Source organism: Micropterus salmoides, unplaced genomic scaffold (genome assembly GCF_014851395.1).
Source record: "Micropterus salmoides isolate LMB-PRFRI ecotype aquatic unplaced genomic scaffold, ASM1485139v1 Ms_hic_scaffold_9, whole genome shotgun sequence".
NCBI lineage: Eukaryota > Metazoa > Chordata > Actinopteri > Centrarchiformes > Centrarchidae > Micropterus > Micropterus salmoides.
Genome location: NW_024044681.1, coordinates 26,408,901 through 26,426,041, shown reverse-complemented (window position 1 = coordinate 26,426,041; position 17,141 = coordinate 26,408,901). Strand labels below are relative to the sequence as shown.

Sequence of the window (17,141 nt, the reverse complement as noted above, 5' to 3'; positions counted from 1 at the left end):
AGAACATTTTGCTAGTTTTTTTTGTCAAACTCCATTACAACAATGAACAAAGGAGAGATATTCATAAAAGTTCTTCCCAGTGGAGGAAATGGTGTCTACATTGTACTACACTGAAATTGAGCAAAAGAGACTTGGTTAACTTTATAAAAGTACTATAATCATCACATATAACCTCAAGTTCAGGATGTACCAACAGTACAAGTCTGACATAAAAATCTAATTAAAAGTGTCAAAGTGTTTTTCTTACATGAAGTTGACAGGATGGTCCAGCACACAACCACATAATTAGGTGACTTCAATGAATGGAGAGTATAATTAATAGATGAAGCCACTCCACGGGTTTGAATGGAGAGCAGTGAAGCCAATTTTGATCCTATGCAGTACTACTACAACTGCATGGCTACTTCCTATTGGCACCAGGGTCAACTGCGCATGGAAACATGCAAGCTTTGGTTGTCTTCACTGTTCAAACTCTCGCTTACTTCCATGCTTTAATGTAGCAGAGGGACACTGGGAGCCATGCAGGGGCAGTGGCTAATCAGGTGACAGATACAGGGGTCATGTGGAGCAGGCGTGTGAGACTGCCTCCACACTCGCACTTTAAGTACACATGTGGCTCTGGTAAGTCAAACCATGCAGTTTTAGTATTTTATTTTGTTCGGGTAATGTAGGGGTGCAAACATCCTGAGGTATTATACTTTGCAAGAAATTTAGAAAATGGCTCTCCCGTAACTTTTATTGTAGGTTGAGAAGCCGAAGACATCACTGACTGTGATCTGGTGCAAGGTTATATAAGGTATTAACTTATTATTGCAAATTAACAATGTGTTCTGTTTGTTTACAGGCAGAGCCCTAACTGATGTTTATTATAGTATTGTTTGTTAAAGTACAGGTCATTTTAGTCTTATCTTATTATTGTTTAAAATGTTGTTCATTCAAGAGTAAAACCATGAGACATAGAAGGTTTCATTAATCTGTCACCTTTCGAATTAGGATTCTTTCGTTCTTCTCGCTCACTTAACATCTGTGAAACTTAGCTGCGTATGCATGTGCTGAGCATGAACAGGCTGCAACCCATCACAACCCACAACTGCAGAATTACTTCCAGGAAACTGATTTTTATGGTCAAAAATGTGAACAAATTGTAAATTAGTCATCCTCCGTGTGGTATGTTTCCTGTTGCCACCTGAAGCTTGTTCTACTGTAATACAAAACAAACCCAGTGTACAGGTTTTATTGAGGATAGCAATATTCAAGTATATTTTGATAAAATACCAAATGGAATAGGGTAGAAAGCAGCTTCTCTTGTCTCAACATTCATTCACACTTTGGTTTCTGTCAAACGTGACACATTTTACATCAGTGATAACAGGTTCATTTCCTGTATGAAATGAGGCTGCATTACAGCTACTTCAGTAGTGGAGACGGTGATCTTAAAAAGATCATTATCACTTAGATAATAATACAGAAACCATCACTATTCACTTTTTTTTGTCAATGAAAGATCTTTTCTTGGTCAACTTTCACATCCAGTTCAATATACACAGCAGCACATGTCAAAGGCCTTACTGTCATAAGGAAATATGCTTTTTTGCATTATTTTATGTCATATAAAAAGTATGTACTTGTTATTTTCTTCCATCACTCTGTTCCTCCAACATCTTAATAGCCAGTTTAACACACACAGCCTGCTTCACTCACAATTAATCACACAATGAGAGCCATTCAACAATAGGGAGGCAGATCACAAAGGTACTCCCTAAGTGGTTGTTTCCACTTAGTGGACACACGTCACGTCTCCTGCTTGACTGGTCAATAAAGTGTATTAGGAGAAGCAAGGTGGGTGGCTGAGTGGGTTAAAGGGACGCCCACTGTCATTAATTTGTTTGACGGGGTAGTTTGTTTGACAGCCCAGTTGGTTACAAAACATGCTCTCTAACATACATATGACCTACCTTACAACTTACACTAAAGATCAAGTATGCCTGGCAGATTTATTTTTGTTGTTTTCTTGCTGAGCGTTACTGTGTCTTTAAAGAACATAATGCTAATTTTAGAGGCGGGATTGCATACAAAGTCAACGCTTTCTGTCTGAACACACCTTTTGGAAGAAAAGATTTATATCATTCTCATATGTGTCCATTAAATTTAAAACAGCTTAGCTAAGCTAATCGTCTCCTGATGATTACTTTAGCTTATCATAGTTACCAGGAATTAAACATACAAGATACAACGTGGCGGTGTGCTTTAGAGGTGCTGGTAGGCAGATTTGTCTTACCCCTGGACAGAGCCAGGCCAGCTGTTTCGCCCTGTTGCCAGTCTTTAGGATAATGTAAGCACAGCTAAGCATCTCCTGACTGTAGCTGTATCATTAGAGACATGTGGTATCAATCTCAACTAACCCTCAGCAAGAAAGTGTCTTTCTAAAAATGTCAAACTATTCCTTTAGAATATTCCCACCAACTTTTTTGCTGCTCTACGTTCACTTCTTCCAGAATTGTATTTATTCAACAAGCACGTCTCTAGTAAACATAATTATTCATAACATAATATGCATCAATGTTCGAAAATAATACATAAGCTGTTTGTGTGCCATCGTGCATTGCATACATTTACAGCTGTGGGTTTGTAAAACAGGGGATCTTTAATTGAAAGTTAATACTGCTATTGCGCTGGGGAGAATAACAGCATCATGCCTAAAACTTCAATGTAAAATGATGAGACCGAGACTACAGTAATGGGATTAAAGTCTGAGTCTATGGTTGTAATTAATCGCAAATGTATTTAGGAAATGACAGACATTTGTCTAAATGTACGTTATTATGCAGCACAACAAGCATAATATTTGCTCATGACACAGATGTGTTTTGAATGTGAATGCTCCTAATTGACTCATAGAAAAAGCAGCAGCAGAACTTCTATTAACATCTGCACGGAGTGGAAGTTGAATGCTTGTTTAATGCACCTCAGAGCTGATGGAGATTATTCCGGCCATGCTTGTATAAATAATGTGGACCTTTGGTGGTAGCTTTTCCCAACGGGGGCCGATGGCCTGGAGGGGCTGCACAGCGAGCTGTAGCTGGGCTAATTTATCTGTGTGGCACAGGCACAAAGCCACGAAATTAGGTGGTTTGGGCCATTGGAGCTTTGCTAATGTAGAACACAATATGTACATGCACACCCAGCGTTGGCTCTGCAATACATCTCTGTACCTCTCAGAGGGAGGCCAGGATAAAGATTAAATCATGAGGAGATTAACCTGGCAGCAGCTGATCAGTCCCAACACATGATTCTCGAACAGGAAACAGAGGAAATCAGGTTGGCCGTCTGGGTGCGAAAATCTGTCTGGATCTTGGCTCGGAGTGACAGAATTGCAGGTGCTTTTTTTAAGAACTGCTCCAATAAAATGCTTGTGCATAAGGAAGCTGGAGTATGTTTAGTTGTGCTTTTGAGCGTGAGAGGATGGTCTATAAGATGATAGATGGCACTGATCTTTTTTCTGTTGCTCAGCAATTTGGGTACAGCAATTTAATATAACACTTTTAAACATGACACATTTAAACAACTGGGTCAAAATTGAACAATACACTGTCTTAGTGTTATGCCTTATATCACTTTTGGGGTATTTACCCAAACAAAATATGGTATAGCTATGAACTGTTCATCTTATCTGCTGTAGCTCCTTTTAAATGTACTGTTCGTGTCTATTACTAGCTATTACTGATTTTTAATAACATATACCCTTTGCAGTGTTGAATGCCATACGAACACGTTTGCACAAACAAGAATACTTTTGCGACAGTTTAAGGTCAAGTTTGAGCTTTTCGTGGATCGAAACAACCATATTTTAGTTTAATTATATTTATTTATACCTCCCATAATGCAAACAAATGAAAAATTACCCAATCCAAAATAACCATAGTTTTGATGTCATTGTCAGGGTTATATTCTCAGACTTTATAAAGCGCCTTCAACAGTCACAGAAGACCTTAAAAGGTTCGGGGTAGGAAGTAATCCGCAACATAATAATATACAGTTAATTTGTTCCATTTATCTACAAACTACAAGAAGAGCACAAATTTTGGTGCTCATTGCGTTAAGGTAGAATTTTTATTTGTTCCTTTTGAGAGCTTTCCATGCAGAAAATATTTCCTCTGGTTACTGTGAACTGCACTTTGTGACTTTATTGTCACAGGAAGTGACATCAGCTGTGGTGTCTGCTACTCTTTATATATCTCCTTATTGTCAGTGACACTTATGTTTACGCAGTCATTTTAAGGCTGTTGCCCAAAAGACGTGTAAATGCCATTTATCTTTTCTCTGAAGGGCCCTATTTCTTCAACTTTTGTTGTTTTACACCCGTTTAGTTAGCTGCACTGTTGGGTGAACAACCACTGAATAACTCAAATGTGACTCAAAAAATGTCTGATCAAATACACACAGCATTTACAGTGTGACCAACCACCAGTTGATACACACGTGCCATCAAAGGAAAATACTCTCAGTGCTGCATCACTATGAGTTACGTTTGTTCATTAGAACTGCTGAGGCCATCTATTATTTCCCTTTTCATGCATACTGAATCCAAACCAACTCCCACATTAGACATTTGCATACCCACTGCCGGCATCTGATCACAGCTCTTAAAACTAACATAAAATGCTGCCTCTTCTTATGAATATAATAATATATAATATAATAATAGCATGTGTGTGAAAGACTGTGTCCTTAGGCAAACACTGTGCTGCTGTACAGCTAAACCTGATTTGGATCTTGACGGGACTGAACAGAGTTGGTTTCAGCTATTAATGGCGTTTGTTTATCTTCGTCCAAGAATTGCTATTATACTGTATGACAGGCCGTTTACAGTAGATTATTTGAGAAGTAGTGTCTGCAAAAAGTATTTAAAGGATCAAAACAAAAAAGTACTACTTAACGGTCCAATTCAGAATGATACATTTGTCATTTATAATGATTACAATTCTTACATATGCATTAAAGCAACATTATGTAAGATTCGTTTTTTTGTGCGATTTCATGAAGCGCTTGCCAACATCTGGGAAACTCTTGCTCGGTCGCTCTATTTTTCTCTTCTTAGTTTCCTCCTACAGCGTCTTCTTCAGTCTCTTTACCTCTGCCATTAGCTAGGCCTAATGTTAGGTATAGAGGCTGCTGTTATTTTATGATTAAAAAGTTACATAATGTTGCTTGATCACTTGCTGCTAGCTATAAATCTCGAAATGATGTTAGCTTACTAGATAACACACTCGGACATCTGTGATATTACTGTAAGTGCTCTCCTGTCGGTTGCCGGATAGCTATGTTGGCTAGCTTGCCACCCAGTCTCTTGCTTGATCTCTCTTTTCCTCTTCTCTGCTATTGACTAAGGTTATGTCCATAGAGGCTGCTGAGCCCGGTTATTGTAGACTCCTTTACTGTTTATGTGTTTGGACCTTTGGATGCTAGAGTGTTGCGGTATTTGGCTTGGGTCTTGGGAGATTTGGAGTCACAGTATCCTCTTGTTGGCTATTAACGTTCATCTGAATAAAAGTCATTCGCCTTCACCACGACTCTGAGTGAGTTAAACAACAGTTATATTACCCGCTCGCCCAGCTAAAGGACGACAGTGGTGCCACCCTCCACCAGCAGCAGCATATCTTGGGTGGCAAGCTAGCCAACAAAGCTAGACAGCAACCAATGCAAGAGCACTTTCACTAACATTACAGATGTCCCAGTGTGTAAACTAGTAAGTTTGCAAACACCAAGTCAAGATTTATAGCTAGCGGCTAATCCTCTGTGAAACCTCTGGCTGATTTCGCTCAAGTCGACAACTTTACTAACACAGGAAACACCAAGCAAGCACAACAACACAGGACACAGCAAGCCAGCTAACTTAATAAGTTATTACTAACATGTCCTACAGCAAGAAAGCCAGCTTGCATCTCTTCGGTCTCTCCCATAGACTCAGCAGCCTCTTCCATGATATCCATAATGAAAATACCGAGCTAACTTCTTCCAAAGAACTTACATTGTACATTAAAGCCCCCTCCAGTCAGTTTTAACTGTAATTTTTGGTTAACGTTATTTGTCAAACAGAGAATGGGGGTGTGATTAATAGTCGGACGTCAATCAATTACCATGACAACCAAAAACTGACTGACTGGAGTGTTAACTAACAATATGCTGAGTTAAAATCACTACACTGTAATGTTTAGTACACTTTACTGTGTACTGCTGGACCCTCTGTTAGCTAACTTTCTGCCATAACTATGTTAGCTAACTACAACTTAGTTAATTTAGCTAATTAAACCAGAAAGACAAACCAACAATCAGACACAGAGAGACATACCTACTGTAAGTTCTAAGTAAATGACATGATAAATTGGTTAGCTAGCTCACAACAATGTTTATCGGTTTGATGCTCTGACTTAACGAGGCGTGACGGCGTGACAGTTTTTTTTAACAAGACATGAAAGTGCGCCTGCGCAAGCTTGGAGAATGAGGTATGATTTATGGAATTACTATAGTCATACGTCACAACCCCCTTTTAACAACTAAGCAACTTTTGATAATTTGAGCACAAAATTAAGCCATTCGTCAAAAAATATTTGGCGAACTATGTGGGTAATCAACCTTGTAAGGAAATGACTGATATGAAATATCATAGAAATGTCAAAATACACCGGAGGGGTGCTTTAAATACAGTTTTCTTCTTCTTATAGCTTGCACAACGACAGAGATGCCATTCATTCTATTAGAAGTCTGTGTGCCATCAAAATGATTCTAAAGTTGTTATTTTAAGAAAAAATACTACATAATGTTGCTTTAATGATGGCTCTGTTCCGTTTAAATGTTACAGAAAATCGTGACAACGAGGCAGCATGCAGAATACCAACACCCAGAATTAAGGCATTATTAATATAATTAATTACTCCAGTTTTTGCACCCTGCTATGTCAAAAAATGATGATGATGTATGTAGGGGCTAAATTGACCTCAATGCCATCAATTCAGTTTTTAATGGGGCTGTCAAATGGTAGTGCAAAGCAAGAGTTCCCTCTGCTGGACAAAAGCTGGAAGCACCACCTCAAAACTGACAAATGCAACAACTTGAATTCTGACCATGTTTATGCTGATTGTGGTATTGTTTTCAGAGTCTTGGAGAGAGCCTGTCCCTGCATACGTTGGGTAAGAGGTAGGATACACCCTGAACAGGTTGCCACTCTGCAGTTTTGGCAGCATTACAGTCAGAGGGATAACTTGATTTATGAATCTAGCTTTGATTCTTTTCCCACGCCAACCTTCTTTTTTATGTTGCTGCACATCAGTGTATACATTTAAAAAAAAACTAAATATACTTATATTATATATTTTGATTGTCTTGAGCAATAACAAAGAAGGAGTGTATTCTATAGATATGTGATTGTGCAGAGTAAAGACATGAAAACCTTTAGTGTGCATAACCTTTATTTGTTACATTAGTTTTGCTATAGCTTTTAGTACACCTTTGGTGGTAGGATAAAAGAAACAAAACAAGCTGACTTGTCTATTTGAAAAATATAAAGACATCTTTATTACAAGTACTACTTTGCAAATAATACTGAGTGGCATAGCATCCAAAAATAACATAAAACAGAAATGTGACATCGAAGTAAAAAAATAGCATCAGGCTTGAACTTCAAATGTCTAAAATGTGTGTGTTTAGACAGTGTGGTAGTTGTTTTAACATAATATATTTAAATGGCAGCAGCTTTGAAAAAAACATAAAGTTAAAATATTATGTCATACTGCACACATGCATACTTTTATTGGTGGAGAGCAATGTTGAATTTAAACACATCAGGATTATTAGAGTGAATATTTATTGTGCAAAACATTACATTTCCACCATCTCTTCTTTTCACCATATACTATCTTGGCAATGCCTGTCTATCAGTTGTTACTTGAACTGCATAAAGAAACAGGTTATTCATTCAGCTGCAGTGTCACTCTCAAGGCTACGGAGCTAAAAACCCTGCCTCATCCACATCATTGACTTTGCAAACTAGCAGTTAAAACGGTCACACATCTACATGTCTTTTTAGGCTGTAGGGCAGATTAGCATGAAAGCAATGCGTGAAACTGACATTATTTTTCCAAAGGTCTTCAAGTAAGGAACAATCATACCAGTCACGTTAGGTATTTGTCTTATTGCTGTCCAAGGGGGGAAACAACACTGATACTGCCCTGTGGGGGAGTAGAAAAGAGAGCTGCTTTGTTATAACCAGGTGAACCTCATATGGGGTCTAGTGTGCAGAACTCTTGTTATTTAAATCTGAGATCTGAGATTAGCATTGCTAGCATGAAAGGCAGTGTTTGAGCAGTTATTCATCAGTGTTACTCAAAAGCCATATCAGCCACCTGAATACAACATATCTATAGTTGAGCAAACCAGTGAGACTGTGATATAATCTGAATTTAAGTAGGAGGCTGAACTGACAGACATAAAACTGCAACATTTTCACTCTTTGATGCATCTGTAAAGATCCAATCCAATCAAAATGATCTCCATTCTTTTAGTGTTGAGAGAAGATCTCCAAGTTTAATTTCACTGTATATAATCAAACCCATTTGTGTTCAGAACATCAATAAGATGCAATATAAATCTATAGGAAGCATCTGTTTAAAAAAAAAAAAAAATACAAAACCACAAAATGAACATTTATTTGGCCATTAACGAAATTTTTGTTTATACGGATAGGTCATAATTAATCTTATTTACAAGGGAGACCTGATCAAGACAACAGATTAAAAAAACTGTAATCTGATTTTTTAAACAGCCATTATAATAGAAAATGAACACGGTTCGCTGTTGCATCAGTCTGCAATGTCATTCATTTGATATTGTCATGATTTGTTTCCTCTTTTGAAAAAATGGTGTTCAAGGTACAATGGTGATAATGAGGTCTACTAAATAATAGTCCAATGCTCAACGAGAGGTGGTTGTCATGGCTTCTATTCTCTGCCTAAAAAAATAAAATAACAGAAAATAAAATCATCCCACATAGAGTCAACCACCAAACCACAAATCATGTCAGAGAGGCCTATTGAGTTGTTACCCTGTGAAAGCGAGAGTTCATGGACTCAGAAGACCCACAGCCACAGGAAGTGACATCACCAGTGACAAAAGCCACGGTGCTGATTTAAACATTACACTGATTGCAGAGCAGATTGGAAGGATCCCTGCAATAGAGCAGAATGTGAGTTTAGATGTTGTTTGATTTGGTGAAACCAAAACCCAGATAAACAAGCTGAAGTGAAGTCTACTCACTGTGATGGATGGCCATGCTGTTCTCCTTCCAGCTGTTGCCCTGGTAAACCCTGCAGGTGTAGGTGAAAGGCCTCTCATCAGCCAGCGGAGCCCAGGTGAGGCGGCACAGAGTGGGAGTGACCAGGCTGACGTTGCTCCTCCTGCGGTCCTCTGTGGACACATACACGACAGCATTGGGTAAGGTGCTGCCCACCAGCCGGCTGTCCTGCCGATACTCACAGTAGGGGCCGGGGACCTGGTAGGTGGGTGGAAACTCACAATCCACCCTGACATTTCGCTCCAGGTAAGTTAGACAGGGAAACATCTGAGGTCCACGTGGAGCGAACAGAAACCTAGTCCAAAAGCTCACTGAAACAGATGCAGACAGGATGTGAATCAGCACATTCTTCTCTTATCCTTCCCATATGAAATGAATGCTGTATGAAGTAGTGTCACTTTCATTATATATTATTTCAGAGTTTAGCAAATGCAAAACAAAACTTCACATAATCTGAAAACTACTTTACTCTATATCCTCTACATGCTCTCAATTCTAGAAGGTAAACAACAGATTATATGTGTGTTTTCAGTCTCAATTTACACAAAACAAATGTGTTAAAACAGGAAAACTGTGATTCGTATTCCACAGTCTGTCCCTCAAAGGGCAAAAGTTAAAATAGATTTATTATATAAATAGTATGTCAAGTATGATATACATTTACAATACATTTTCCCCATATCAATATTTATTAATGAATGAATATCATTTCTTAAGCCCAGTTCAATTAATATTACTTCTTTACCTCATTTCATACAAGGGAAATTGAGAGGGGAATTACGTTTTTTCTTGCAACTATTGCATGTAGTTTCAACTCAGAAACTGATGAACTGGTGGCACCCAATTTTTCATCTTGAGGCGACCATTCCCTGCTCCTGGAGTAAAAACACTTGCTCAAAAAACTGTTTTAATAAAATTCAAGGGAGTAGAATTTAGTCGGGTTGGTAGAACATTATTATCCAGCAACTAGTGAATTCTCCCTAGCAAGAATTTTTATCAAAACAATAAAATATAACCACTGTTGTCCATCAGCGTTTAGTCAACATATCTGGTACACAAACAACAGCTCTTTTTGTTGTTCTTTTTTTAAGTTTTGAAAGATTATGTCCTCCCCCATATATACCTCACAGTGGTTTGGTCAGTTTCCTACCCTTTTCAGAACCCCAGCGACTCTATTTCTAAAAAGTCTCCTGTTGGGAGATTTTCTTATTGTCCCCACCAACAGTGGCATGAAATATCCGCCCTTGCAGATATGGATCATGAGTGAACAGCCAGGAATCATTCATTTTGTTCACCTCTGGATGCTGACTTGGCCACAAAAGAAGATAGCAATATGTTTCAAATGTTTAATGTTGAACCAATCAGATTATGAAATAAATAGGCTACACATATGAATAAAATGTTTAAAATACATTTATAATTTCACCCCCTTCCCATCTCCCATTATTTGGATTTGGCATTTGAATTACATAATCCTAATGAAACATTACTGAGCTCTGTGGTGAGACTGGGTAATGACACCTTTGCTGCAGTACTGAATTTTGTCTACCTGCTATGAAAGACGTTGTATTCACAATAAAGGAATTTTCGTTTTTGCAACAATTTTTTTTCAACATAATCAGTCAGACAAAGACTAAATCCAACTTTAAACGGATCTCAATCAAACAATATGACATCACAGCCATATGTTTCTTCCTATACATGTAACAGTGTCCAGTCTGCAAATGAATAAATACAAAAGAATCACACATACTGTGAGTTTGATGCGTTGTCATTATCCTGCCAAAGAGGAGACAGGCCGTGGCGAACAGTTGCAGCTCCATGGCGATTGGATTCTGTCCAATCAGATCAATAACCTTCAAACCACGTTATGGCCTACAGAGTTCAACATGGGACATCATGACAAAGTTGAACATGCACACCCAGAGCACAACCAATCAGTGATTAATTCAGGAAAAAACACACGATGCTTATAAGTTACAAAGACGAAAAGTAAACATGCAACCTACAACTGCACCATGCGTTAGGCTGTCTCCACTAGCGCAGGATCAAGTGCTGTTCTGCCTGCAGCCCAGATGCAGACAGATCTACTACGCCCATGCAGTATCTTATGCTGCAGCAAACTGCAGAGCTCCCCTCACTGGCTGCACATTTGGTCTACTGCAGGTGAAAGAACCGTATAGCCATGCACATGCTTCTGACACAAGCAAAACCGATTCGAAGGTGTAAGTGTTTTTTCACACTGACATGTCTAAACCTGATTTTTTTACTCTGCAGATGAGACAATCGGTCTCTTACCTGGTATTTGGTCCCCTGTTCCGAGGATGAGCTGCGTCTGACTGAGGATACAGTTATTGCTCTGTAGCCTACGTCCTCACTTAAACACACACACATGCACATCGGCTGCTATCCTACAGAGACCCGTCCCTCATTGCACTGTTTCCCGATCAGAGATCCAGGAGCAGCCCATTCTTTGGGAGGAATTGATTTTCACCTTTTTCCTTTTATCAGGAAACACTGGTGCTGCTCTGACCAGAGATTTCGTGCTCATTAGCTACCCTGTCATGTGTGACTCAAGCTTGATGAGGAGGTGGTAAAGTCTTTACATTAGAGTTCCTACATTAAAGATTTGTTGAAATGAAACCTGGCAAGCAACCAATCCATTTCATTTTCATATTACCACCAACACTACTCTTAGGGGGAACCATCAAATCTTGGGCAAAACAGCTCCCTCTGCAGTACAAAAACCGGAAGCACTACCTTAAATATGGCAAATACAGTAATCAATGTTTTGGTGACATCTAGTGTAAAAAGAGTGGGTGAAGCGTGCTGGACACATGCTCAGACACTAAAACCCACAAACTTAATAGAAGAGAATACCTCTGCAGAAGTTTTTTCACTGCAATTCTGGTCACATTAGAGACAGAGTAATACCAATGACCTGCAAATGATCTTTCTCATAGAAACATTTTTTTGGTGTTGTTTAGAGATTGCACATGTTCAAATACGCTGGGTTTTAATTGTGAATGAATTCCAAAGACCAACAGGGACTTGTGCACAGAAAACAATGGAGACTTTTATTGAATGTTACCTTCATTTGTATAGAATTTAATATATATATACCAGGGCAGGCAGAATAAAAGAAACCTAAGGGGAGAAAGGCCGTGACAAACAGGTGAAGCTCTGTGGTGATTGGTATCTGCCTGACCAGATCAAAAATCTACATTATGATGTTATGAAAGTTCATCATGGGACATCACGAGAAAGTTGCACATGTTGTACCAGAATACCATCAGGGATTAATGAAAAAACACAATCTGCATAGAGGCACAAAGTAAACATGCAAACTCCATAATACTGTACATTACTGTAAACAACTAGAGCAATAATATGGCAGGCCTGGATGAGTTGTTCTGCCTGCAGCGCAATGCAGGCTGCAGTACCTTTACACTGTATTGTGGGGTAATGGGACATACAGTATGCGCTATGGAGGGGGGAACCTGTTTTAAAGATTAAAAATAGTACCCAATATTTTCTGTATTTTTAATCAGTGAAAAAAGCAGTGAGAAAAATAAACAACAATAGTTAATACATGGAAGTATATACAGGGATAACCATATTGTTTTTTAAGGAGAATGTGAATATAAAATAAATACAAATTTTATGACAATCTTTGAGGTGCGTTCAAAATTATCCCTAAAAGTACCGACTATTACAGTAATTGCAGGTCAATGACAATGCGCCTTCATGATCAGCATACATTTTAGTAGAATTTTAATATAAATTTAATTCAGAGGAGGAAACATGGAGGGATAGGAAAAACACTGTGTAATGTATCATTCAAACTGTAATTTATTGATGGTCCGTCCTCAACTAAGCATCCCAGTTGTATGGGGAATGGGGAGGTCAACTGTGTAGACTGGAGCTGAATGTCAAAGACTCAACTGTGTGCTGTGTGTTTATGTATGAGAAATAATCCAACCGAAGTTAAAAAGTGAGGTGAAATAAAGAGCTCTTGCAGGTATAAACAATGCAAGGAGAAACATTGCAAAACAGTGCATGTTGCTGTGCTTGGACGACTTTAGCTGTGGAAATAATAATGCAGACAAGCATCCAGTCTGTGTGTTAGGATACAGACAGCAGACTTTGCAAACTGTCAACAGCGACATGAGGCCTTTAAGATCATTTCCTTCTAAATAAAAGCTTTTTTTTACATTGAAAATGGAATAACGCAGAAAAAAGAATATTCTTACAATTATTTTTGAATATCTTAAAAATGCCTTTCTCATAAACAAATACTACACTATCTATGCCCCCCCACTCACTCACACTCTTTATGTCACTCTTGGCCTGACGGGCTAAAACTAAACACACATCTGGCAGTGCCTCAGACCACTAAAAGCCACACATTGTTGGTGAACAGGTGTACTTTGCGCCCATCTGGGCCAAAAACCTGCACTGAACAGCCAGTTATGCCACAGTAGGAGAGAATCAAATATTCCAAAACACACCACATGGGACACAGTAACAGTTTAATAAAGGGGGTGAAGGAGTCCAATGAGCACACAAACATGGATCATGATTGCTTTTGTAGCACCGTTTTTTTTATGGACCTTAAGGAAAAATTAAGAATCTAGGGCTTTAAAAGGACATAATCAGTACTTGGTGTAGTTTGGTACTATAATGATAGTAAATCATTGATGAAGAATAGGTGATGGCTCTGCGTTTCATCTGCAGTGTATCAACAGCAGCATCCAGCAGAGGAGCAGCAGGGATCACAGCTACAGAATCTCTAATGAATACTTTTGGCAGTGATCACCACACCTGCTTTCTCTCTTTTCATGGCCAAAAGGGAGGAGACAAAATTGTAAAAATATATATATATAATCAGTAAAATACAGCGTAAAGTGGCAGAGACCCTCTGCTTCCGTTGTGTGCTTTGGTTTGTACCTTCCAGAGGCTTTTGCAACACTTCTGTCAGTGTCATGGGAGACTGCTTCAGTGTGTGGCAGTTGTTCAGCAGCTGTCCAGGAAGGACCTTGACAAAATGGATGAGCAGTGTGAAGAGGATACAGAGGATACAGTGAGAGGATAGAGGGGGTCTGGCTAAGGGGATTTGATAAGATGAAATTCTGGTTGATCTTAATCTTTTTAGGTATATGGCTTATGGTATATTTGCATATGCCAATGTTACTTTTACACAGCCGTAGCCATTAATATTTAGATACACATTTTGTCACATTATATATATTTTCAATTATACACTGCTACTGACTACTGGGAGGCTGGCAGTGCTGGCTGTACATCTTTGCTGAAGCTGGCGACTATAGAGAGTTACTGCTGTCTGTAGTAATGTTATGTCGGCCTATCATTCTGTTGGTCCATCACTTTGGTCAAGACTGAACATCTCAACAGCTATTGGATGGATGACCATGACATTTGGTAGAGACATTCATGTTCCCCTCAGGATGAATTGTACTAACTGGCGATCCTCTGATTCTTCATGTAGCGCATCATCAGGTCAGATTTGCGATTTATCTAGTAATTAGGCATTTAACTAAATAGATGCAAAACAAATGACATTTCCATCCACCTCAGCTGTACTTTGTTTTTAGTGCTAATTAGCAAATGTTAGCATGCTGACTTTAGCACTTAGCTGAAAGCCCTCCTGTGCCTAAGTGCAGCCTCCCAGAACCACCAGACTCTTAGTCTTGTTAAAACACAGTTTTCAGTGTGTGTTAAAAGGTCATGCAACTACACACTAGCATTTTCAGGACATTTTAAGTGTGAAAAAATCCACACTTGTTTCTCTTGTCAGACAATTAAATGAGCAATGGTGTTCACATGTCATTAAAGCCGCCTGTTGTAAATAAAAGTTGTTCACAAGATAAAACATAAATACAAACTGATCAGTTCAATCTGCAGTTAAAATCAGTCTTAACTTTTATTGCCACACAGCCTCCAACCAGACTTATGTAATTGTTTTCCAAAGGCTCACTTACCCGTCTAACAAGATTTAGACCATTTTTTAAAGCCTGGTTTTTGGTTGAGAAAAACGCCATCTTAGGGCAAAGTTGAGAGAAAAGAATGCCTTAGTGTGGACGTCTAGATCAGTTGCAGCTGTGACATAGGCCTCTTAATAGTCTAATTTTGGTACTCTTACTGCTTTAATGAAATATGAATGTAGTTATTAATGAGAAGCCCATTAGCAAGTAACTCAAATACCATTCTGCGTGTACGTTTTCTTTCCTTTATTATGCGTTTTTGATTTTTATGCAGATATAAATGTAGTATTATAGAATGCATTAGTTGAATTGAATCATCTGCATATTTAATATGTACATATTTTAATTTATGTTGGTTAAAGTGGCTGAGAAACTGCTGACACCTATTGCCCTTGCACACTGAATGAGGGAATGCTGCTGCTGAGGTGTTTCAGCTAATCAAACCCTCATCAAAACATGTCTTTTTTCTTTCTCATTCAGCAGCCTGCACTTAATCTCTTAATATGGGGGCAGAGGTTTGTGTATTGACATGTGATCCTCTGTCCTCTGGTAAAACAAAGCATAAAAATCAATAAAATCCTCATACAACACTGAGAAATGTCCCCAAAGTCCACTGGAGCAGAATTTTCTCCCCCCTTATCTCTCCCTCTCCCCTCCCTCTATGTCCCCCTCCCTCTCTCCTCTGTTTCTTCTATAAGCCGACCTCTACTGTATCTACCCCTGGCATCACACTGCAGAGCACTGAGGAAAGCTCAAACTGCATCGGACAAGGTGAGAATGATTCATATACTGTTATATGCTGGATCTGAGCTATGGTAAAATATTGAACTGTGTTTACACAATGGTTTAGTCTGGATGAAATATTTGGTTTACTGCTGGAGTCAGCACTAAAGCAAATCTTTAAAACGAAGGCGAGCGTAAATTTGAATCAAGCAAACAAAATAGAGCCTGAACCGCTTTATGTATTTTCTTAACATATTGAACACAAGTAGGCAACTAATGAGCCTATGTTCTTGCGAGAGGTTAAGCACAGAAATGTGTCAGTGTTGGCAGTTCACCAGAAAAGTTTGCAGTTGATCTCTTTGCAGCGTAAACATTGAGGCTGTATTGTACTCTGTCGTTCAGTATTATGGTACCGTGGATTTTCCACAGTAACCTCTGTGGGTTCTCATAGAGCTCCAGAAGTGTCTTAGAAATCTGACCCTCCGATCTTTATGGCATAGCCAGTTGCATTTGATTTGAACCTCAATTCAGTTCAATTCAATAAATCTTTGTTGTCCCCGGAGGGCAATTCTGGTGCAGCATAAAAAATACAATATTAATTTGACATTAAAGCTAAAATAAATAGACAAGCTGTTTGGTTCTGGTGTATAGTTACCTGGTGTTAATTTGCTTTGACTCTATTTTATATTTTCCCCCAGGAAAGTTGGGAGAATGTTCTTCCTTGCCACAATTTTACTTTTTGGTAAGATTCTTTATGGTTTAGGTTATGTTTTAATATTTTGCCTCTCTTTCATTATGAATGTCTCTCTCATCTGATTGAGTTTATAGCATTGTTGAGTTTATAAATGGGTGTTTTGATTGGGGTTGGTAAAAAAAACAACTGATCATCTCTTTGTGTTGTACCACTCGTAGGCTTTGCATCAGCCCAGAAGGTGATTCAGCTGCATTACTGCTCTATAGATGAGCACCACCTCAGGATGGACTGCAAATATGCAGTTCCTCCTGAGTCACCAGAACCGTTTTGCAAGTACACACATGGTGAAAGACTCTTTGACACCACCGACCCA

The 17,141-nt window shown here is 38.7% G+C and overlaps 1 protein-coding gene across 3 annotated transcripts; it reads right to left on the bottom strand.

The window, feature by feature from the left end:
* Positions 1-8,665: 8,665 nt before the first annotated feature.
* On the bottom strand, positions 8,666-12,007 carry si:ch211-215c18.3. 3 transcript variants are annotated; one of them, XM_038709608.1, is made up of 5 exons: positions 11,645-12,007; positions 11,100-11,221; positions 9,310-9,657; positions 9,098-9,221; positions 8,666-9,004 (listed from the first exon to the last, which is right to left on the bottom strand). In XM_038709608.1, exons 2-4 carry the CDS (start codon positions 11,167-11,169, stop codon positions 9,115-9,117), a joined length of 525 nt encoding a protein of 174 aa, XP_038565536.1. In that variant the 5' UTR covers positions 11,170-11,221; positions 11,645-12,007; the 3' UTR covers positions 8,666-9,004; positions 9,098-9,114. The 3 variants fall into 3 exon arrangements, with proteins under 3 accessions (XP_038565536.1, XP_038565535.1, XP_038565534.1); XM_038709607.1 differs by adding an exon at positions 11,356-11,506 and having other exon boundaries at positions 8,666-9,221; positions 11,645-12,003; XM_038709606.1 differs by having other exon boundaries at positions 8,666-9,221; positions 11,645-12,001.
* Between the last annotated feature and the right edge of the window lie 5,134 nt (positions 12,008-17,141).